The sequence below is a fragment of the Dermacentor albipictus genome, unplaced genomic scaffold (assembly GCF_038994185.2).
Source record: "Dermacentor albipictus isolate Rhodes 1998 colony unplaced genomic scaffold, USDA_Dalb.pri_finalv2 scaffold_16, whole genome shotgun sequence".
NCBI lineage: Eukaryota > Metazoa > Arthropoda > Arachnida > Ixodida > Ixodidae > Dermacentor > Dermacentor albipictus.
In genome coordinates, this window is record NW_027225570.1 from 9,144,627 (window position 1) to 9,170,002 (window position 25,376).

At 48.8% G+C, this 25,376-nt stretch overlaps 1 protein-coding gene across 2 annotated transcripts in view; it reads right to left on the bottom strand.

Annotated features, from left to right (window-relative positions):
• Positions 1–25,376, bottom strand: part of LOC135901685 (achaete-scute homolog 2-like) — a 67,344-nt gene that overhangs the window by 33,824 nt on the left and 8,144 nt on the right. Inside the window, exon 1 of one of the 2 annotated variants that reach the window (XM_065431530.1) lies at positions 6,801–7,938. The exons of the other annotated variant lie outside the window; for it this stretch is intronic. Within the exon in view, the coding sequence (XP_065287602.1) occupies positions 6,965–7,543 (579 nt within the window). The 5' untranslated portion in view covers positions 7,544–7,938 and the 3' untranslated portion in view covers positions 6,801–6,964. Of the gene's footprint in view, positions 1–6,800; positions 7,939–25,376 lie in introns of those variants that run through there. 2 annotated transcript variants of the gene reach the window in all.

Consider the following 25,376-nt stretch of genomic DNA (forward strand, 5'->3'; position numbering starts at 1 on the left):
CAAAGCTGCAAACAAACGCATCGAATTGTCGGCGAGTAAGCGAGAAGGAATTACTTGGTGCCTCTTTCGCGCACACCCAGCGTTATTACTCAGCTGTGCCCTCTCCTCGACAGCGCCCCTTCCTCACACTTGCAGTGGGAAACCTGACGATGCCTTCCTGCCGTAAACAGCTTTCGGGTGCACACGCTTGACGGCGCCGAGCCCAGTTCATAAGGCAAGGTCAGCCGGCTCAAGGCTGCTCGGCCATCATCGCTTGCGTTTGTCGAGGCGACGACGTCCACTGCTCGCGCGGGACGGCGAGACCGTCGCCTCGTCCCCACGAGGGTCTCCAGTTGTCGCGAGGCGCGCGTAATGGCTCCAGCTTGCGGGAACATCGTTAATTTCCTTGCCGGTGAACATTGATGCGACCTTCCTATGATCACTTCAGAAGTCGAGCTCGTTTGCGCGATGGTAACCTGCTGCTGTTCTTACGGAGCGCTCTTTCTTGATTGTACGGCACTGGAGACAGGTATGCCTAGGTGTACTGTACTACCTATCGATGCTCTACGGTACATTACTTGCTTTAATAGCAGAAAAGTGAATGGTTACACCACCCCTTTCATTAGACCTTATTATTTACTTCGCCCCTTTCCTTTCATATACTTCTCCCTCATCTGCTGTCTTCGTCCAATATGCCGCAAATAGTATTTATCGAAATGTACGCAGCCTAAACGCAATGTGTTTCAATAAGTACCCGTTTTTCGTTGAGTACGCCGACTCCACCGATTTTCCACCATGAACATAGCTGGCGCAATTGAATAGACCAACATTATAGAACACGCGACTCTTGCTAATGCAGCAAGCTTGCTTACTCGCTTTATGTAGCTGTTTGGCCCACCGGACGAGTGGTGACCTATAACTCCTTACAAATTGTGGTCCTGTTTTGGACCATGCCCATCCAGGTACGCGCTGGCCATATCAGAACTGCCGCTATCTAGGGATTGCCAACCGTCGAGGGTATTTTTTAAAATTTACTTGATAATTTCTTTGCCCTAATATTCTTACATTCCTACATTTAAAATTCTGCATTCTTACATTTAAAAGCCGACGATACTGATACATTGTGTTTACTTATACGCATTTTAATCGCTGTGGAATACGAAGGAACGGACAAAGTCTTACCTGTTACAAGGCAGAAATAATTTCTGTGTATATTAAGACATAAAAATGCAACGCCTTCTCTCGGTTTCTTAGGCTTTCCATGGCGGCCAATACCAGACTAGCACCTGGAAGGAGGCTGTAATAAATATGTATCTTTCGCTCCTACGTAATGCTCACTACACGACAAAAATGACGGCTTCGTAAGTCTCCCTGCAAGCCATAAGGCCATCCCACAAACGTCATACCGACATATCAAGTGACGGTTCTCCGTACATTGAACGTCTTTTTATTTATGCTTTAAAAGTGTTCACTGACAGCCCGAATGAAGCTGCGCAGGCAGTGATCATCGTGTCATTTGACCACGAAGGCACAAGGCCCCAAACAGCTCCTCCAGAACAAAACATACATAACACGGCAACAAACGCGCATCCATTGCACGTGCGTATAAGCCGGCCTCGTCGCCGACCCCTTTCATTAGCGTGCGGCTCCGAAAGCGGCCGTTGTCGTTCACGCATCGCTGAAAGGCTTAATCGGTGCATCCGGCGCATACCGGCCCCGTCCAGCGCACTTTACCGCTGCAGTATTCTCCGTGGTCGCCGCCTGCGCCACATTGCTTATGCGGTTCCACGTAATGGATAACATGACACTCAGACACCTATACCGCTCACATGACAGCGTATATGCACACGCGCTATCCTCGAAAAAAAGATTGTAGCTGCGAGTTGTGCTTCCAAGTGATGCGTCTAATTTGCTATCGTAGCGAGTTGCATCAGTTGCGGCGAAGAAAGCTGTCGTACACACCAAACGCATGAATGCTCGGGTCAACTCCGTTGCTACCTTTTTCTCGTCGCTTGCAGCAAATCCTTAAGCAGACTGTGTTCACCGACGGTGCCAGAGTTTGTCCTATGCGCCGAGAAATTATGATATGGGCTGGCAGGAGCAACTAGCAAAAAGTGCCACCAATATCACGTTCCCAGAAGAGGTAAACGACAGCTTATGCAGCCCAATTTTAGCGCTTGCAATGGAAGCAAACTAAAAAGAAATACCGATAAGGTGTCGCATCAAAGACAACATTAAAATCGAACAATCCCAGCACCCATTTCATTGCCTGGAAAAATGCGTGTGCTGTAACACTTTCGTCGCTTGCGAAGAAATCAGCTGCTGGAAATTTCAGAGCACACCCTTCTTCACGTGACGACTGCCTGAAGAGTACTACCACGTGAACGATGAGAAGCATCTGCCGGCTTGAGCGATTCCTGTGGCTCTGAAGTAATTTTTTGCAACATCAGCACAATGTAGCTGCAAACATTGTCATCTTCACAATATTGTCTGGTTTTCGATACTCGCCACGCCAAACCCATCATTCGCTACAACACTGTCCGATTTCATGTCTCAAAATAAAAGCGCACACGCCACCGCTCTCCGAACTGTTTCGCACACATGACCCTGCACGAAAAAATGGCGTGCAAAACATCGCTTCCGCGACGTGTTTCCAGCTCCCAAATGGGTTCCGGTCTACGTAGTAAGTAAAGATATAGCATTTGGGATCTTGTTCTGTTACTAAGAGAGATCAATTGCTTGACATAAAAATTGTAGCAGCGCAAACACATGCAACCACAAAGTACCAAGGACGAGACACAAGCGCTGACTGTAAACAAAATTTTATTGACGGAATACGGATACTTTTAAAAGGGGAAAGGCAGAAGTGAAGGGGGCAGGGAGTGATACAATCGGGGAAAATGACATTGCGCATCAATGAACGAACGTGCCGGACACACCGGAATCAGGCGCAGGAAAACAAGAAAAAACTAGAAAAAAATAAAAAAAGTTGTATTCGCGGTAAGAGTGCAGACGCGACGGCGCGGGTCAGTTTGGAAGCGTTTCACATACAGAAATATGGCAGCAAGTGCGTAAGCACCCCCTCTGTATCGCTTTTTGCTGCAGAGCTTCAGTTTTTGGAAGCGGCCGTTTACTGATTGATTGTATCTTAGTACCCATAACTTTTTTTCTACTTTTTTATTTTTTTCTAGGTTTTTCTGGTTTTCTTGTTTTCCTGCGGCTGATTCCGTTGTCTGCCGGCACGTTCGTTCATCGATGCGCAATGTCATTTTCCCTGATTGTATCACTTCCTTCACTTCTGCCTTTCCCCTTATAAAAGGTATCCGTATTCCGTCAATAAAATTTTGTTTACACTCAGCGCTTGTGTCTCGTCCTTGGTACTTTGTGGTTGCATGTGTTTGCGCTGTTACAATTTTTATGCCAAGTATGCACCAACTCGCCCAGAAAGAAGTTTTAATGAAGATCCACTGCTGGTGGGCGCATTTTAAGACCTCATTTTAAGGACGAATGTTGCGCGGTAGCTCAGTGTTTAGCGAGTTCTACTCCCAGGTTTACAACACAAGGTCATCCGGCGGGCTCGAAGCATGCCTCGACTAACAGGAGCCCCGGACTTAAGAGAGCTTGCTTTGATGAACGCTCTCTCTTTCTGTGAACACTGCCACTAAGGGCGGCATCGCTGGTCGCTACACTGCGTCAGCGGTGGCGGGCAGCATTGCGTTTTCTCTTCGCGTTGTGGCGAAGCTCGCAACAAAGAATTGCCTCGACGGCATGACAGCGTACTAGAAGAACCAACAAACGCAGCCTCCAGATTTCGACTGCTGTCACAGATAACGTGGGGGCGCTGTCAAGCCTGAACGGAAAAATAAAGTCGGTATCAGCAGTTTCACGTGACAGCGAGTCTGGACGTTGTAAATGCACTCGTAACGGTAACATATCAGGATTTTTCTTGTCATCGCTGCACGAGAATATGCTACAAATGAAATCGGTGACTACAACACGAATTGTTTCATGTTCAGGCATTTTTCCTTAAAGCCAGAACCTAATCTGTGGCTGTAAATGAGGTTGCATGTTCTTCAACTGCGATGGCATCAGAATCATCACGCCACCGCCCTGCCGAAGCTCGTTATTTTACTCAAACTATTCGTAATTTTCTACGCGCCGGTCACCACCTATTTTTGTAGACGCAGAGCCTTTTTCTTTCTTCTCTACTGCAACTCGACGGTGGTATATAATACGAAAAATCAGTATCCTTATGTGGATTGTTTTTCTCAGTTCTGCCACGCAAAGTTCACAACAATGAGACTGTCCCGCTGTGAATGAATGCCCATTTATTTTATCCCTATATTGGAGCTAAGGACGGGAAAAGGCGTTCGAAAAGGTAAAAACTTGCGCAAACACAACGGCGCTCACGGATCCGGCGTGACCAGCTCGCTTGCGAACGCCCTCGGAATTTTTTCCTCGCTTCTAACGATGGCCACCCTAAATTCATTTGATGCACGGCACACATTTCGTTATGTTATTTCGAGTCATTTTACGCACACCACATAAGGTACACTACCACTGGCCCGTTATTGTAATGGTATTGAACGTGGGTGCGCCTGTCTTATTTTAATTAGAGAATATACTCTGCGCCTACAACAACGCAGCATAGCCATGCCCATGCCGCACCGCTAGGGAGCTAACGCGGCTTATATGCGTGCAAAGCCTCCCGTGTCGTCTGCCGGCGTTACACTATCGCTGCCCCAGAAAACCTCTGAGCAGGTAAGCCTTGTCCTTCGATGAGCTTCACTCGCCAGGGTTACACAACCCTGCTGGAGCTCCGCGTTGAGACACACTTTATCCGCGAGTACTTTGAAGCGCCCCCAAATGCACTGGAAACACGGAAATTTGTGACTCCCCGGTTTTGAAGTGCTATTTGTGCTCGTATATCGAGCGTGCGTTTTATTTTTCATTTTATTTTTCTGAATGCAGCAAAAGCTGAATGACGAGTTCAGACGAAGAAAAATGAAATCCGATTAAGCGACAAAACGACAGCTCCCTAAACTGGTATTATTTTTTGTCACCATGAGGGAATGGGTATAAGGTGCCCTAAAACGCGGTAGAACAGCCGTCTTCATCGTACAGTTTCAAGGCATTGCAGGAATCATGAAGTGTTTCCCTTAATGCAGTTCAACAATACACCGTTGTTATCCATCAAATTTTTCCTGTTATACGGGATCATAGCAACGCTAGCCATCGTGTTGCAGTCAAGTGAAAAGATTAACGCTATGACGTAATTTTAGACGGCTGCGGGCTACATAACGCGCACTGAAATACGCAAGAGATGGATAGGGAACGCGTAATTCTTGAGAAACCAAAAGTTTTCTCCGTTCTAAATCAAGACGTGTTACAAGCCTGGCACGTCACAGGGGAGCATTATCGAGCGATGGCTAATGGCATTCGCCGGGAGCTGCTGTTTAGTTTCATTGAGTCTGAAATGTGACAGCGCATGAAAGGCGGAAAACATCGCCGAGCGCCAAAGAGCGAGCGACGCGGTGCGCCCGGTCCGATCCGCTCACACGTACGGATGCGCCGATGCGGACATTGTGTTGAAGTGTTGCTTTCTTATTCGCTGAGCTCACTGGAATGTATTGCCTCATCTTATACGGGCGCCACGTGCCAGGCCATGGAAACGATGTTCAAGTAGGGTAGGAAAACAGCGTCGCGTTGAATGCTCCTATAAAGTGCTTTCGTACGTCCTCTACACCGGCGTTACCGTCTCCTCCTAGGCCGTGACAATATAACGTACAACATATCAAACAAATCAGCCTTTGTCTGCACGTCGTGCATGCAAACAAAACAAAAACACGAAAAACGGAAGTAGATGTGGGCTGATACCTAGCAAGTATAAAACTGTTCCTATTGAGTACTTACCTAAAAACCTGTAAAATTTTAGCTTACGAAAACAAGGATCGGACTGTTTTTGTCCCCGCCTAAGCGATGAGAAACGGTTGTTAGACATTTTACTAAATGCTCAGTGTCTTGTTAGGACCTCGTTTTGTCAGCTGGAGTTTACATATCTGATATGACACAAGGATGCTCAGTGCGGCAAATGAAAAGCCGAAAAATATGTTTCGTGCATGCATGTATGGTCTTGTCGAAACACATTTCAGACTTTACAACGAGGGTGGATACATTTTTTCTCGTTCAATTTTCTTCATATAAGGTGTCAAATTTTCGGCGCCGCTGTGTACATTCCGCCAAAGACAAAGAATTTCCACGAACACCACTAGCGTGATTTCTCTCGGGGGACGACATCAGTACACACGACCAGTATTTCAATAATTGCTTGACAAAGATTCTACAACAAAATACTGGACAGCGAAGAAAGACATGTGAAAAATAGCTGACTGCTCTTATTGCCTCCACAGGGTTCTCAAAGCAGCTGGAGAACCGGTAAGCGTGGCGCGCACGAACACGATGCAACGGCCCAGACACTCGTCCAATCCAGTGAGAACTAAGCTGCTTCGAATTGGGAATAGAATATTTTCCTCCGTGGGTTTCAGTGGGAGAACTGATGAACTGGCGACAACGAGACGCTAGAAAGCCTAGTGAAAATCGTACGCTGCCATTCGGCAAGTTCCCCGAGATGAGTGTGTGTAGATCGCCTGATGCGGAGTATAAGGAGTTGTTATTATTATTTTGGTGTGAGGAGAAATCATTGCGTAATTTTTATGCATGCATTGGTTTCATGGAAAAGCGACGTCTATTAATTATTCTGCTTAGTGTATTGCGTTTTCTGCCATGCGAGTAGTCAAAAGTAAGCAGCAGGCTGAGCTCACCTTTGACTGTAGCCTCCTCCGGTGGCACCTTCACACTTTTGTCAGTCATTTGGAACAATGTTAATACTGGCGCTGAACGAACGCAGAACACAACGGCTCATGAAAATGACCATTCAACGAGTGTCTATGGCACACGAACAATCGAACGGTGCCTTTTAGTCCCACTAAGAAGTGTAGCCAAACCAGTGCGCCAGTTCCAGGAAGTGATGATTGTTCTCGTCTCCACCGGCATCGTTGGAAGCTTCCAATTCATCCGCTAGGCTCATCGGCGTCACCGACCTCGCGGCACAGCTAAGTGCATCGCTTGAACCCGCTCCGCAGTGCCCAGTGACGCTCGTGTCTGGACTAGGACTAGGGCCGGGGTCCGAGGGCATCGGGGACGCCAGGGACGACGGTGGTCGGAGGTTCTCCCGGGCCGCTTCTCCCAGCAACTCCTTGAGCCTCGTGATGTAGTCGACGGCCGAGCGCAGCGTCTCCACTTTGCTCAGCTTCTTGGACGCCACGGGCCAGTCGGGCAGGTGGGAGCGCAGGGACGCGAACCCCATGTTGACCAGGTGCACGCGCTTGCGCTCGCGCTCGTTGCGTCGCGCCACGGCCGCCGAGTAGGGGCTGGCGTGCAGCGGCGGCAGCCGGCGCGCGGCGGCAGCCTTGCACCGCTGGTGCGAGCCGAAAGCGCCAGGCGGAGGCGACGTCGCCACAGCGGGGTCCCTCGCGAGCCCGCTGTCAGGACCCAGGGGTCCCATGTCGCGTTTGCTGTGCAGATCACGTCACTTGTCTTTGGCTGATGGTCTGCTGGACGTGCTGACCTCCACCGTCTGTCCCAGCATCGACCACTTGTCCGTCAGTGGTGCTAACACGGGACCCCTGTTTGACTTGTGGTTCCCAACTTTTGGAATGCCTTCACTTCCCTCTGCGGCAGTGATCCATACTGGAGAATCTTCTACACCGTAACGATGCTAGTCGTCTCCGGAAAGCCCCGACAGTCGTCTTTCTCACTTAGCTTCCGCCGACCCAGTCTCCGTTGCCGTCTGACGCCTCCCACTGCCCCGGGGGAGTAGGGACCCGTCGTCGCTTCGTTGCACCAACGGTCGCCTGCCCGACCCCGCGATCGTGCGGAGCAACAAACCGCTCTCGTTCGGCGACGATACGCGAATGCCCCCGCTGTGTGCCCGGTGTTCACGTAAAAGACCAGGTGAGGGTAGCGTGGAAAGGGGGCTTTTCTAAGGGGTGGGAGGGAAGCCCCCTTTCTCCCTCTGAGCCGCTCTTCTGTCCGTCCTTGTGGAGAACGTGCGCGCGCGACTTCTGTGCCCCTCGCCCCGGGCTGTCGCTTCCGTTCTGCACCGATTGTTTCTTTTTTGGACTCGTTCACTACGGGCTCGTGAATGGGGACGGCGCTGCCGTCGGACTCCCACCGGGTGTGCGTGTTCGGATGGGGCGGAGCCAGCGCGGCGCTCATGCCAGTGTGCGACCGGGGGCCGAGTGTCACGGTTCGGCTGGAGCGTCGCGTGGCTGGCGTCGAGGACTCCACGTAGTTGCTTGCTTGAAGACTCGTTTGCATTAGTCGGCGGCTCAGGAGTTTTTCTGTCGAGCAGATTAGGTCCCTGGTTCGACCCCCGACTGCGGCGTCCGCATTCCGGTGAGACAGCGGGAAAATATTTTCGTCTACCACGATTACGGTGCAATTTGCCAAATCCCACGTCATCGAAATTACATCAACGAAATTACTGCGACGTCTCCCTTAGCTAGGGAACTTCGCTAGTTAAACAGCGTATGTATATATATATATATATATATATATATATATATATATATATATATATGATTCACGTTTGCTTCTCGCGTCGTATTCTCAGGCTTAGTATGCAACGCGCGGCAACGTAGTTCAAGTTTCCTCTGCATGGAAAACACAGCTAGTTTGCCTCTCTATGTAGATCAGCTTTTTTTTTGTTTATAGCTGCTGTCATGCTGCGCGTGTAACAATAATTCTCGTCGTTGGCACTCAGGTAACACAAAAATCTACGTCTCATCAACTTCCATTCCTCTTCGAGAAGCTGTTGATGCTATTAATGGAGCCAGAATTACGGGAATGTGACCAACTTCGGTACTCAACGTAATGCGTTAAACAGATAGTCTGCTATAAGACCGATGGCCCAGCGCATAGGCATAGGAGAAGCTTTCAGCGGTGGGAGAGGAACAGACGATGACAGCAGACATGTACAGCGCATAGTGTTGGCGAGGCTGACGCATGACACGTGCAACTGCAGAGCGTCGGATGACGGCCTCATTACAGCAGTATTTGACAAGACACTCCAATGGTGAAGACGTTGCCCTCCGCACGTGAGCCTGGATCCTGGATACCGACACCTTCAAAACCACCATTCATGAAACGCCACGTTGAATATCTCTTGGTATCTTGCACAACTTTTTTATCATATTGACCCACTCCTTCCTGTAATGCCTTCTGGTCTTCAAAGTATTTTAAATAAATAAATGAATAAAACAGCCTTAACACCGTCTTCCCGGCTAACGCAAGTGATGACTGGTAATTTATAGTAATCAACGCGTGCCCTCATCAGAGTGCTGCGGCATTTTGTACTGCAGGGCTCCTTGAAATATGGTTTCATGAACATCCGCTGTTTATAATGTTCTTTGAAACAACCTTGTTGGCACTTTTGAGCGTTTCAGTCTTTCGTAAGCTTTTATATTGTTTTGTGTGCAAGAATGCGCGCACGGGAATATGTCATTATGAAAGTAGTCATATACAAATAAAAAAAATACCCTTGGAGGATGCTTAAAGGGACACTAAATGTTACTATGAAGTCAAGTTAAAGTGATAAAGCAATGCTCTAGCTAGCTAAGGCGCCAACATAATCGCGAACAGAGCTTTAGTAACCGAGAAATTGAGGTAAATGCATGACACAATTTGAGACCCCCCCCCAGCGACATTCTGGTACTAGCCCGATGACGAAGATACTCCTCATCATAATTTGTCACTAGTACTCAACTACTCGTATTAAAAAGATCATTTCAATAGGTTATAAGATGGAAGGAAATGCTACTGGTCTACTTCTATTCGATTTTAGGAAAAAATAACATTTGGACGTTAGCCTTCAATAGTATGGGTGGTCGAAAGGTTTCGTTTTCGCTCGACTCTGCGCAGCGCGCGCTTTGGAGTTTCAGTTGTTTCGTTATCGAGTCGTGCTGCACTGGTTCTGCTGGCTCGTGAAACTTGCATTTGGAACAAGCAGCGAGAATGCCACGTCCATGTGATGTCGTGGGATGCGCGAACGCTCAGCGGAACTTGGCCAACGGCACTTCCAGCGGCGAATCCAACGTTACTTATCACTGTGTGCCAACGAGTGAACCTCTGCGTTCGAAGTGGTTAAGTATCGCACCTCTGCCAGAGCGCGTTCGCAAAGAGCCGAAAAATTGCATAGTGTGTTTGCTGCACTTTTGTCCAGAGGATTACGAGTTCAACGCCGATTTACTGAACTCATGTGGACAGTGGCGTAGCTAGGTCGTCTGGTACCCGGGGCCCATAGGTCTTCTGTCACCCCCCCCCCCCCCAGGTGCAGTCGAGGAAGGCGAGGATATCGACAATTTCCGGGTTTCAGCACCTGTACAGCAGCCTTGGATACCGCGCACGTCCACCGGGACGTGCGCGGTATCCCTCTCCTTCGCTTTCTTTCCCAGAGATCGCGAATGCAGCAGGTATTGGCCGCGAGGAGTTACGGAGTCGCCATCTATCGGAAGCGCCTCGCTGGCGTAGTATGAGGGATCACGCGGCGCGCTCCTCGTAGATTTTGCTGTCAGCGCTCAGTGAAAACACCACACGGGAGCTCTCCCGGACATTTGTGTAAGTACTTTCGAAACGAGAGAAGTTTCTTAGTCTAAATAATAATCTTGGGCAAACTGAAAGCACACAATCGTTTACAGACGCTATCTCTTTACCGAATACATACACTGAACGCCACTGTGCGCGGTCGCCGCGATGGAGTCTCCCGAACCGGCTTCTTGCGTGAAAGGTAGGCAAACGCTGAGAGCAAACTATGTGAAATATGTTCTTATAGTGTTTGTATAACTAAATGGAGCGTAATTGAATGAAGCCTCAATGCAGCGATCGCAGTGCTTCGCAGCGACCGACTGCGCATCTGCATGCTTGTCCGCGCACTGTTTCGCTTTCGCCGCGGGCGCGTTTTCGCACCGTGCCATTAGCTTTAGGTCGCAGAATATGAGCATTTGACAGTATACAAGCAACCATTGTTGCGTGGGCGCTATCAAAGCTGTTCAAAAATAATTTCTTTGTAGAGACTTCGACGCCTACGGGGACTGTGATGTGCCGTCGCGACGATTCAATCTTTTTTTTTTCTAAATTCTTGGACATTTCAATATTATTTCTCGAGTTGCGTCGCACTATATGTTTATCGGTGTTCTCAGCGTGCGATTTCCCGCTGCTGCTTTTTTTTGTAATCCCGTCATAACACAAACATGACCATATGCCATGCTTTTTTTTAATGTGCTTCTTACCGCTCCCTTTCCACTCCAGTGAACTTGCCAGTATCTATAGCATCGACAAGTTCATAGACCAAACCGCCATGACATTAGTCGGGCAGCAGACTCGAGCGAGCGTCTCAGTGAGCGTTTTTCGAACATCGCAGACCCGGCGCCGTAGCAGAAAATTTTCTCGCGTCTGTGCTTGATGCATACCCGAGTTATAGCCGATGACTGTTTGCCGGTTTTATGTTTCGCGAGCCAAGCTTCACGCAGCTTCTTGTCCTGCGGCTACGTATGAATAAGGCTTACACCGGGCTCCGTTGCGTACGTCCGGCACTGCGGCACTGAGCAGTAGCCTACCATGTTGCACGCTTTCAAAGGCAGCCTACCTACTACCTATTCTAGTGCTTTCAATCGTTGTAAAGAAGACACTCGAAGTGGGAAAATCTCGCCACTTAATGAGGACCGCATTGTACGAGGGAAATTAACCTCTCGTTTCCAACTCGCTTCGGCGCTCCTGAAGCACCCGACACGGCCGCTATGTCCACGTGATCCCTAATAGCACGTCACGCCGACGGTGGCCCCAGCTTTCCAGTGGTGGAGCTCGAGGCCAATACACTGTGTTTTTTCTGCGCCAAATACCACAGGGTGCTGCACTGATAACTTGTGATAAGGGCATGTGCACATCTTCTGTCAGACTGTAAGGCTTGGCAACCACTACAAATGTGGCATCGTGGCAAATACGGCTCACGTCACCAGTAATAAGGAACATCTTTATAATGTTTTAATTACCAATTTTAGCGGCAACATTGCATTTGCAAAATTGAAGGCCGACATTCATATCCTGCCCAACAACAACTTCACAAAATCGTCGTAGGTACTATGACCCGCAGTATTTTGGCTGTGGGCAGCCCTGAACGAAAACGAAAATTAAATTATGTCTCAGTGACGCTGATCTCCCCACCATATTAGAAAAACGGAAAACGCCACCTGCCTCCCTGCTGCGCGCGCGCCAATGCTATGACAATTACTAGTTCTCTTCGTGCTGATCAATAAAGCCTTGTTTTATTTGCTGCTATACGGCCAAACGTGATTATCCGAGCTGCGGTACCACCAAAAGATTGGAAACAAAATAGAGCATGCGTCGCGTCGATTCTTGGCGTCACCATAAATAAAAGAAGACCGTGATGAAGCCCGTGCCAGCGAAACCTGTTGGTCGGGTCAACGTCACTGGTTCACTACATATTTCTTTCGCTACTGCCATATGTTAGGTATGGCCCGATGCCAAGGGCCATACGTCATCCCCTTCCCCTCTCAACTTGGTCGGGCACCGTGGCTGAGACGTCATCCCCTCCCCCTCTCATGGCCGGACCCCACGCTACCGGAGAGGTCACTCACCCGACCCTCTCCCCGGATTCGTCGAAAAGAGGATCGACTTCTATTTCACGTGCTCGGTATTGCAGGAGGAGGGGCCTTCTCCCTGTGCCTGTCACATGTCATCGACGGAAGCAAGATCCCGCCCACACGATTGTAGAGAGCCTATTTAAGGGCCTCAGAAATGTACTTGTGATATACTTCATACTTTATACTTCATACTTGATACTTCATTCTCTTCTTATTTTCTTTCAACTACCTTTGAATAAACAGAGCAAGTTTCGCACTATAAAATCATCGTCTCGCCCTTGCGCGGTCGCCATGGTCTACCGGACTCCTGCAGCTCACCGACAACGTCACGCTACCCAATAAGGAAAGGTCGGTCGAGCTTCGAAAGGCAGGCGCCGCTACTTCTCGGCAGCAGTACGGTACGCTACCCTGGAGTACGCAAGAGACAGGTCGCAAGCAGTGGAATCGCCCAGAAATGCAACAAACTGGTTGCTAACGGAGGGATCGCCCTGAGGTGCAACACATACTGGGCGCCGCCAGCAGTGCGAAAGTACTGTAGGTTGCAGCACCCAAAACGATTTTGTTTAAGAAGTTTTTGTTGAGTTAATAATATGACTGAGTAGTCAATTCTATAAATTGAAGTGCTTCCTCTATATGAACTAATTAAGGGATTATTAAGGTTATGGTTATTACTTATCTGCCATATTTTTTACGCTACCGGCTTATTAGTAAAGACAAAGACACATAACTTCATAGAATATCGGGAAATATCCTTACAAAGTTATCGTTTATTTTTGTAAAATTCTGAGCACCTCACACAAGCACTGTACTTGTGACATGAAATCATACAACAGTTTTCTGAAACTCTCGAGGATAAGAAGGAAAGCGTGAAACATAACGGCAGGTTTCGCAGCGGCTTCTCGGAGCGAGCGGGAGAGGGGAAGTAAAAGCGAGCTGAACATCGCGGCGCATACAGCCTGTCGAGTCACACGCCGCCAGACTCTTCGGTCGCACCGAGTCTGAAGGCGATCCAGAGAATCCCATTCGCGACTTTTGACGGCCGCACTTATGCAACGTCGCTCTCAACGAACGCTTCGTCGTAAACGCGGGCGCCGGGCGCGCTGGTTGAACGCCCTATTTCTGCTGTCTTTGTTTGTCCTCGCTGCGTGTTCAGAACGGAAGAGGGACCCAAGAGCCCCAACGCCTTACAACGCCTTACTGTATGCTTAGCGACTCCTGCTCCCAGCATGAACGCACGGCACGAGCGCACCCCACATGAAACATTCCGCTAAGGCGAATAGTTTAGTGACCATTTTTCGAATTAAATTTTTAGCCCGAACATTCGTGCAATTATTTCGTGGGGTGCTGATAGAGCTGCAGCCGACAATTCTGCGACGCAACGCATCGGGTACATGAGCTGGGGCTACTGGATACTAAAGCATTCTTTGCCATTTTCGCCCAGTCAAGCCGGCGGAAAGAGGGGTGTCTTCAGGCGTATGACCCCCCCCCCTCCACTGGCCCCTTGCACCCGGGGCCCCCGCCCCCCCCCCCCCTGTTGCTACGCCACTGCATGTGGAGTGCCTTTCAAAGCAATGCTTTTCCGTAGCGCTGTTCCGTCGGTCTTGCCTGCAAAGCCCAAGAACAACTGCAGGTCGAAGACGGGGCGGTGAGTGCCGCATTCGGTTTTCACGAAGGAAAGGCTACAAATGTGCGAATATGTGCAGCCATGACATACAGTTGCCGTCGCAGTAGTACCCAACGACGCCGGCAGCGAGAGTACTCAGCAGCAGGTCACGTTCATCAGTGCTTAAATCGCTGAAGTCGAGCCCAGCATCGCGAGCCAGTGTGTCGTTGTCAAGGTCATCAATTGCAACGAGGGTCAAAGTTGGCGTCATAAAATAAAGAACCAGCTTATTGTCACGCGCTTTCCCTTCCGCTAGCCACCACAGTTCCGCTTTCGCACTGGTGTCGGCTCTGTCTTGTACGCGCGTTTGCGTTTTGCGCAGCAAAGGCGTAGCGCAGACAGTGGGTGCCGTTTTGCTAACCGACGGCGCAACGTCACTATGAGACCATGACGTCATGACGTCCTCGATCGGAAGGCGGGCGATTTTAACGGCGCTAGAGCTACGCGGACGCTCCAGAACGCATTTTATTCTACAATAAGTCTCTTCTTCGCATGACACAAGCGTTTCGAGGTTTCTGGGATGGTATTTCAACAGTCCACGTTGACTTAATATTAACCTTTAGTTTCCCTTTAAGATTCTCCTTTAAGAGTGGAACGCGGTAGCACTCGAAAGTTCCTGACAGCTTCTCACGCTTCCCGGCAACTGCAGCTCCTGTAACCGTAATGTTTACCGGGGAGCGCTGGCGGCGAACCCTATGTCTGAAGGTGAGTTTTCTCGTAGAAACACCACCTCTTGCATGGGTCGATCGCGGAGGCAGCGCACAGCTGCGCCAAATAAAAAAGAAAATTTACATAATTTCCAGGTTTCTCTTATTGTTTCGCACTATTAATATTGAAGTCTGAGATTATTCAACATAAAAAGCCTTCCGTTGTCGGTGTTTTGTTTCATTACATTTGTTTGTGGGCTGTCATTCTCAAAATTCTGCGGAATAACTGTGAAGAATGTAAAACAACATATATGGTGTTGGGCTGCTGAGCACGAGGTCGCGGTATCGAATCCCGGCCAAGGCGGCCCCATTTCCACGGGGGCGAAATGTGAAAGCACCCATGTACTTAGATTTAGGTGCACGTTAAAGAACCCCAGGTGGTCAAAATTTCTGGAGTCATGCACTACACCGTGCTTCGTAATCAGAAAGTGGTTTTCGCACGTAAAACCCCATACTTTAATGTAAGACAGGATATCAGCAAATTTAGTGGTAGAATATTGGGGCAATATAATGGGCATGTACCGCATGTCTTTATAGCAAGGCGTGGCATGTACAGATACCTAAATGTACATGGAAATTTTCGCTCACGGAGAACCCCGCCGACGTCTATACATTGACATCGGATTTTCTGGGACACGGGTCGCTTAGCGCTTTCACGTTAGCAGGCTTAGCCGCAAGCACAAAAATCAGACCAACAAGATGACGAGAGAGGCTGGAATATCAACTTAATTTATTACGAAATAATGACCCACACAATCATATATAGCTTTATTTAAAAAATAATGCTATGATATGGCGTCCAACGCGTGGCGAAGAAAGGACGCGCAACTCGACGGGTAGTGCGGTCGCTTGACGCAGCCCGAGCGATCGGACAAATATCCAACAACAAAAATAAAAAAGAAGCGCAGATGGCGGCAGACAAGGAAATGGTTCCCAAAGCGAGGAGTATTCCTCAGCTAATTAACGTAATCAAGCAACTTATTATACGCTGATAAAAACGGTCACCCCGCTGTCGCAACTTGCGAACGCCGTTTTCGGGACTTTGTGTGCCCTCGCTCGGAATGCGCGCAGTCCTGCCAAGGTGTGTTTATTTTTCAAGATGTTAAGGAGAGCAGAGCGAGTCAACAAAATTTTGAAAGCCAGGCCTGCTTTCCGTGAAACTAGATATCGTAGCCAAGGCGCCCAGCCACGTTCTCGAGATTAAACCGCAAAACATCACGTCAAATCTGGCAAACTAGAGCGTATAGAGGTTTTTACCAAAAGCACAAAGTTTTTCCCGTTTCTCAATTGCAAGTAGCTCATGGTTGTCAAAGTGGTAAGGTGGGGTGGTTCATTGCTACATCTTACATTCATGTTAGCAGCGCCAGCTTGAAGACAGGCATACAGACTAAACACTGACAGCCACTTTAGCGTATACGTTAAAGCCAGCGCGCTCACGAGACATTCACTGCATTACTCTGACACTCATTCGAATGCGTTAGTCTATTATTTTTTCTCTCCAACAAAAGGTCGCAGGTTCTAATTCCTTAATTCATCATCATCAGCAGCCTGGTTACGCCTACTGCAGGGCAAAGGCCTCTCCTATACTTCTCTGACAACCCCGGTCATGTACTAATTGTGGCCATGTCGTCCCTGCAAACTTCTTAATCTCATCCGCCCACCTAGCTTTCTGCCGCCCCCTGCTACTACGCTTCCCTTCCCTTGGAATCCAGTCCGTAACCCTTAATGACCATCGGTTATCTTCCCTCCTCATTACATGTCCTGCCCATGCCCCATTTCTATTTCTTGATTTCAACTAAGATGCCATTAACTCGCGTTTGTTCCCTCACCCAATCTGCTCTTTTCTTATCCCTTAACTTTAGACCCATCATTCTTCTTTCCATAGCTCGTTGCGTCGTCCTCAATTTAAGTAGAACTATTTTCGTAAGCCTCCAGGTTTCTGCCCCATAGGTGGATTACGTGCTCTTTAATGAACTGTACCTTTACTTTACGCTAATTAAAGCTAAAGGTCGTGCGTTAGACTGCAATAAATAACTATATCCTAATTACCGATCACTTCATTACCTACACATTAACACCTGAAGTACTAGGTTCGACAAACGAGCTTCGCGATATCAACTGGAATCCAACTTGGGCGGGTTCGCCCATGTCTCCAAGTTGGTTCTCTCGTACGTGGGTGCTATGAAGCCGAAAATGGAATTTCTCGACCGGTTAAAGCTTTCGCCTTAATAAACGAAATGGACGGGACGAACGCTTCACGTCGGCAGGCCGGGTTTAGTACTGATTTACAAATATGCACTGGCGTGCATATTTATACACGAGCGAAAGTTCAAAACAGACATATTGTTACGCGAAGGATGAGTCACTAAGACGCGCAACTATTTACCGGTTATATTTAAAACAGCGGTTGCAGCGATGACCGGTTAGATTCACAGCGCGAGCCCATTTCGTTCTTCCTCTTTACTCGAATGATCGCGCCCACACCTCTCGTTCAGACAGTCAAATACGAGATGCGTGTAGCATAATCCCCCGGCGGCCATCCCCTGGAGCGTCTAAATATCATCACTGGGAGGGTGATACTGATTCAGTCGTGTAACGTGCACGATATCACTGGACTGGGAAGCAGATGGGGCGTCAGGGGCTATCTCGTAGGTGACGGGACTCGCGGCACGAAGCACTCGGTATGAGCCTGTGTAACGACACAGCAGTTTTTCTGACAGGCCGACCTGACGCGACGGAGATCATAGAAGCACCAAAGAACCAGACGGGAAGTGCACGTCTCGGTGTCGCCAGTCGTACAAACGCCTTTGACTTTCTTGGGATTTCAGAAGGCGGTCGCTAGCAAGTTCCCTTGCGTGGGCATCGCGGGCGATGGCGTCAACTGCACATTTACTGGTCGGTGCCGCGTGAACAGGGAGGGTTGTGTCGAGGGGCAGTGCTGGTTCTCGGCCGAACGGAAGGAAAAATGCGGAATAACCTGCTGTGTCGCAGCGTGAGGAATTATAAGCAAATGTTACAAATGGTAGAGCGAGGTCTCATTCAGTGTCGTCTGAAGAGACATATTTCGCGATCATGTCTGTGAGAGTGCGATTGAGACACTCCGCGAGGCCATTTGTTTGCGGACGGTATGACGTGGATAGCTTCTGCCTCGTGGCACAGGACTGCAGGATGTCCGCGATAACTTTTGAAAGGAATGTCCGGCCAAGGTCTGTGAGAGGTTGTCGCGGAGCTCCATGCAATAAGATATTGTCGCTTCGAAGAAAATTGGCTACATCTGTGGAGCAGCTTGTAGGAAGCGCTCGAGTGATGGCGTAGCGCGTGGCGTAATCCATGGCCAAAACAATCCACCGGTCGCCAGAGGTAGAAAGAGGAAAATGGCGAAGTAAGTCCAAACCAGCCCGAAAGAATGGTTCCGCGGGAATGTCGAGTGGTTGATGGTAGCCAGAAGGGAGCGTCGATGGTGTCTTGCGTCGCTGGCATCTCTCACACGCAGCTACGTATCTCCGAACTGAGCGAGCAAGCCCTGACCAAAAGAACCGTCGGCGGATCCGGTCGTAGGTATGTGACACACCCTGGTGACCGGCCGTGGGGAGGTCATGAAGTTCGTGGAGAACATCCGAGCGAAGCTGTTTAGGGATCACAAGGAGTAATTCAGGGCCGTCGCGGTCAACGTCGTGGCGGTAGAGTACGCCGTCTTGAAGTGTGAATATACGAAGGGAACTGTCGGCAAGTGCCGATTCCAGGCAGTCAATAATGATACGCAAGGACGGGTCGTGGCGCTGCTTGTCGGCGACATAGAGCAGTGAAAAAACAGGCATGCTATGCTAGTATTTCCGTCCTTTCTCCTTCAGTATACTTACAAATCGCGCACAGCTGCTCAGCGTGTAGCAGCAAACGACGTCCTCGACGTAGGCGAATACTTTTAGTCTGTGGACAGGAAGACAAAATCGGAGGACGCTTAAGCTTCGCCTGCAAGAGTGGAACGCGACAGCGTTCCCGTCGACCCTACAAGGGGTGTAAGACAATGGGCTACGGCGCAGCGACTACGCGCCCTGCATCGGACGCGGTGAGCGTTGAGCAACGCAGCGTTCGGCGCGGCAACGAAATGTGCGCCTGAGCAAGCGACGCACGCCTGAGCCTTAGAAACAGCTCGTTTCTATGGCAACACCGCATTCACTAGAGGCGCTTTTGTACCGCTTTGAAGCATCGAACTCGTGGCTCAGTGAATGAAATAGAATTACAAAGTGAGCTCAACTTTTATTTAAACATGGAAATCATCCGTACTGGTTGTTTCGCTAAAGAAATACATCGAACGAAAGCACAGTTAGAACTTGTCGATAAGGAAAAATATCGGGGCGCAATCATTCGCGCACGCGCAGAACATCTATGGTGCGGAGAACAACCTACAAAGCGCTCGTTTTCGGATGAAAGAAGTTATGCCACACGAAAGGAGATAAATGCGATAACATACCGTAATGAAATAGTACGTGATAAGAAAACCATCCAACTTTCCTTTGTAGAATATTATAGCGAACTCTTAGGACATGAAACGCAATGCGAACAGGCGTTCGAAAATGAATTCTTACGCCTTTTGCCAAGTCTAGATGATGAACAATGAAATAGATTAGAAATGCCAATAAGCATCAAGGAAATAGAACAGGCTATAGATGACCTGAGCCCTGGGAAAACACCAGGACCTGATGGACTGATTGGATCATTCTATAAAGCTTTCAAAACAGATATAGCTGCAGCTCGTTATTACTTTATAACAGAAGCCTATGAAAAGCGGGTACTGCCACCGTCGTTTCGCGAGAGTCATATTGTCCTGTTACCCAAAACTACCAATCCCTCATCACTCCTATCCGTGCGAGCCTACCGAGCCTATCTTATAGTCTGAGCTTAACAAACTCAGACTATAAGATATACACTAAAGTTTTGGGCAGAAGGCTACAGAGTTTAATAACACGATTGATAGGGCCACATCAAACATGTGGCATTAAGGGGAGGTCAATAACTACAAACGTACACGTAGCAAGAACAGTACTTGAGCATTGTGACGACTTTTCTGGTAGGGTGGCCATGTTACAATTGGACCTAGAAAAATCGTTCGATAGAGTGACACGTGAATGTGGGAACAATCTTAACAGAAGGGATCAGAGTGTGCTATGCAGGCGTTTCCACAAAGGTAATCGTTGATAGAACACTCTCTCCCAGCATTGCCGTCAGGTCTTCCGTAAGACAGGGATGTGGTTTATCGCCTCTACTGTTTGCCCTATATCTCGAGCCACTGTGTCTAAAGATAATAAAAGAGAGCCATGTCCGGGGTTTTAGGGTCGGTTACAGTGAGGTAAAATTGTTAGCATACGCGGATGACGTCGCTGTTTTTTGTGATGAGAAGCAAAGTGTAAGCAATACCGTTAATGTTGTGACAAAGTATTGTAAAATGACGGGGAGTGCGATTAATTGGGGCAAGTCGATTGGGATATGGTATGGACAATGGGAAGACACGCCTTCACTTGGGGTACCTTGGGGTACCTCTGCAACACCACCAGGACACCAAAGATTATTGGCAAGGAGAGGTCGCAGAAATTAAGGCGAAAACGGCAAGGATGGGTGGGAGAGAACTCAATATTCACAAAAGCAACAATGTGTAATGTGTTTTTAGAGGCCAAAGTTTGATATGTTTTACAAGCATTGTGCGCATCAAGAGTCAGCATACAAAGAATACACCGGCAGTTTGCCATCTTCATTTAGGGTTCCGTATGGGAGCGCTCTAGTCGCACTAATTTGTTCAGAACAGTGAAAAGTGGAGGCCTAGGGTTGGTTCACCTCTTTTTAAGACAAGTCGTGTCGATATTGTTGTTCCTACGTGATCAGAAAGATACATTCTTGTGCACAGTCCTTCAAAGACGTTTGAGCAACGCGTTGCCTCAATTCGTTGTGTCCTCCGATTACAGCACAGGACCTAGGCTCAGAGGCTTCCTGCGAGAAGTCGTACTGGCCTTTGAATTCCTACATACGCGCTTTTCATTGAATTACCTTGCATCTGGTAAACAGAAAAGACTGTACAAAGATTTACTTGATGTATCATTGCCTGTGCCTGTCTATCGTTCTATGTACCGCGTTGAATCCAGAGGAAGAAAGTGCTCAAGCGAGTGAAGCGGATGCCGATACGGTCATCCGCAAAAACCTTTTTCTTCCATTTACACAGTGGAACGATCCCAGTGAAGCCATGGCTAAGAGAAAGGAGAATCTTTGTGCCGTGGTCTGTAAACTGCTCAAGATGCAGGCAACCAGAGACGATTGAGCATATCCTTCTTGATTGTTCAGATGCAATGTTCTTGTGGGACATCCTACAAAGAACGTTGAAAAAGGAACTACCGATAACATCGTACGGCATCCGCTTCTTGCCAACTGAGAACGCAGATATGCCATGTGACATGGTTATGGCAAAATGTTTACATAGCCTGTGGAAAACAAGAATGGATGAGCGTCATGAGAGGCTTGTTATTCATCCTGCGAGAGAGCATTTCATTGAAAGCGTGCTATATCTGCGTGAAGCTTATAAAACAAGAACAGAACCACCCGAATGGATGCATATATTGGATGAACTAGCGGTAATCAAGTGTTTTTAACTATTCGCAAGGGCCCAAGACGGTCATTGCTTTTACCATTATGAAGTGTATCTGTTTATGCCGTATGTGTACGTCGAAGACCGGCAATAAAGTAAAAAAAAACTCGTGGCTCAGTGGTAGCGTCTCCGTCTCACACTCCGGAGACCCTGGTTCGATTCCCACCCAGCCGATGTTGCGAGTTGTTTTTTATTCATGATGTGCCTGCTGGGATTTATCGCTCACGGCCAACGCTGCCGACGCGGACACCGACATCGACGCCGACGACACCGGCTTTTCTGCGACACGAGCTCCTTAACGCTGTCGCGTTGAAACATGATTTCTAAGGCTTGCTCGAAAGCGGTGGCGTCAGCGTCCCAGCGAGTCTGGCCGCCAGCAGCCGCCGGCATACCGCGCGCCGGCTCGCACGTACCCGCTTTGCAGCGGCGTACGGATGCCGCAGATAGCAGATTGCTTGCCCTTTCTGTATGAAACTAGGCGAGAAAACGTTGAAGCGATCTCAACAGAATACATTTTGTAAGAGTCAATGGTTCTTGAAGTGCCATTTGCTACGGTTTCGAAGTAAAAGGCTTAGATCGCCGTCCCCACCATGTTTATAATTGAAAGCGGCTAGTCAAAAGCATTCATTATAGTGCGGTTTTATATTAACAGGTCTGTGTAGATTTGTCGTGCCTATCCCGTGACTATACCAGAACAAGTATTAGATGGAAATGTATTGCGGAATTACGTATAACAGTGTCACTCACTGGCACTGCAATGCGCGTCGAAACATCATGGCTATATAGGAAGGTTCCAAGATATGTGGAGGTAGCCAGCTCAAGCCGCTTTTGTGTGTGTGTTGTGGCTGCTCTGTTCTGCGCAGCCTACTCTGTTGTGACTGGAGCAGTGAATGTGTTGAGCGTACCGTTTTCCTGTGTCGTGATGTTGCCGAATGGAACGGCAGCTTTCTTTTTTTCGTCAGCTTTTAGCGCCATCATCGGGTGGCGTAGGGGCTATATGGTTTAGTAATTTGAAGCCTCTCCAGGTGGCGCTATGCGCGTTGTTTACGTACGCTTGTGTGTGTGCGCGACGTGTAGATGTACGAATATCCCTATGAGTGTGTGTGTGTGTGTGTGTGTGTGTGTGTGTGTGTGTGTGTGTGTGTGTGTGTGTGTGTGTGTGTGTGTGTGTGTGTGTGTGTGTGTGTTCGGCGGATCGATGCAGGAATCTTCCTACGTTTACGTAAGTTCAACGCCGCAATGTTCTAGCGATGCCATTCCTCTTCGCGCTGGGACATTGGTTAAAGCGACGCTCCGCCCGCGTTGGTAAGATGATCAGCTGGCCTTCAGCAGTGGGTGATAAGCGTGGCAGCCGAGCGGAAGCCATCACTACAACATCGTGTCGTACTTGCACCTGGTTCCTTGTACGCGCCGAAGGAAGCTTACGGAGTGTGTTGCAAATATCAGTAACGTACACTATGCTTATCACGCGTACGGTGTTTTCCAGCTGGGAACTAGCGCAGTTCGTAGGCCTAGTCGCATCCATCGCTTCGCTTGCCTGGAGTCGGCCATGTTGGTTTTGGAGAGAAAGGAGCCGTTGCTCCCATGCATGAGCACGGCAACTTGCTACAATTAAAGACAAACATAGGGGACATGTGCTCCATTTCTCTCGTAATGGAGCACGTGTCACTTCTTTCTTTCTTAGAGTGTATGCAAACTCATAGCTCACTCACATTAGCCACACCAAGAAACCACTGCTAGCCACGACTATGGTAGAGCCACAGGAACTACGGCCTTAAGAAGAACGTAAATAACGCCCCCCCCCAAAAAAAACACGAAATGGAAAGACCCAAAGTGTTATGCCTGCCTCGATGGCACTGAAACTGGACACTCAGTTTCATTTTTGGTAATATATTTATGTACATTTACCCGGAGTTAAAAAAAGATGACGTTCCGTTTAACCAACATTTTTTGACATTGTCCTAATGCACAAAAAACAACCTATCAAAGGCTTTTGTTCCGTCCTAACGGTACTTCTGCTTATGCGAGTTCAGTTTACCGAGCCTCTAATGTATATTTCAGTTTTCAAACATTGCAGCGGAAACGAAAGACAGAGCCGCCACGCGCTCTTTGCCCGGCTTAGTTGACGTTGGTGAGAAACCCAGCACGAAGGTCAATTCGCTCGCTATTGCTGCCGTGCTTCCTCCCTCCAGCATTTCGACAGCGAGTTTCCGCGGTCATCAAATGAGATGTGTTCATGTTTGCTTGTGCGCGCGTGACACCGCGCTTATTAACGCGACAGCGTTAAGGAGCTCGTGTCGCAGAAAAGCCGGTGTCGTCGGCGTTGGCCGTGAGCGATAAATCCCGGCAGGCACTTCATGAATAAAAACAATTTGCAAGATGGGCTGGGTGGGAATCGAACCAGGGTCTCCGGAGTGTGAGACGGAGACGTTACCACTCCAAAGCGGTTCCAAGGGTTCCAAGGGTTCCAAGGGTTCCAAGTATGTTCCAAAGCGGTACAAAAGCGCCTCTAGTCAATGCGATGTTGCCTTAGAAACGATCCGTAGAAAGTTATACTGCGTTGTATATCGGTAATTATGAACATGTAACTTACAGAAGTCGCAGTTACACGAGTAGCGAAGTGCGTTTCCGCTACATTGCATCTGCGCTTTCCGCACACGCAGAGCCATCTTGCGGCAAACACAGAAGACCCCCTCCTTTCAACGTACGGCGCTGCCCCGACAGATGGCTCGCCACGCGCGCATTGGGGCTGTGCGGGGACCGGTGCGAGGCGCGTCGCGGCCCGTACGCCCTCTCCCCTGACGACGCTTCGCCTTGCTCCCTAACGGGTTTCATAATCAAGCGTCCTCCTTTCTTTAGATCACTATCTGTCTATCTCTCTGCCCGGGCCGATCACGATGTTTGGCTGGCATGCATCGTTTCCCCCTCCGAGACACCGAGTTCTTAGGTTCGTTCCGCTTGCTCAAGCGCACGTATCGTTGCCGCGCCAAACGCTGCGTTGCTCGACGCTCACCGCGTCCGATGTGGCGCGCCTCGTAAGTGATCGCTGCTCCGTAGCCCATTGTCTTACACACCTTGGCGGGTCGACGGGAACGCTGTCGCGTTCCACTCTTAAAGGCGAAGCTTAAGCGTCCTCCAATTTTTTAATTTAGTTAGCGTACCTATATTTACAAGTTTACACGGCTGATAAAGCTACTCTCCTTCTATGTTATAGCTGTCCACTTTTTGGCCAGAACCGTGACTTTTTTTAATGTGGTAATTTTTAGAAGCTTGTTAACTTGCACCAGGAAATTGATTCCGCTTGCATAAATAGTGGAGCGTGAGTGGCATTAATTTGAGTGTTTAATTTAGACGAATCGACATATGCGGTCAGCATATCTGTGGTATCCTGTGTTGGCTTCTGGTTTCGGTTTTGGGTCATTTACGTCAGGGCGCCACTCAGCGCCAAACGCTGTGAGTTGCCTCCTGTTTCCCCTCCTATAAATAAAAAAATGGCTGTGGCTTAGCTAAGGTTAAGCCCAGGATGCGAAGCATACTAGCCTTAATTTTAGTTGTTGAACCACTGTTTAGCCTGGTGAACTGCTGTTGCTTGGCTATGTTTGGTTCGGCTAGACGAAGAAACAACTCATGCGTTACTCTGCTTCGCCTTCAAGAGTGGAACGCGACAGCGTTACCGT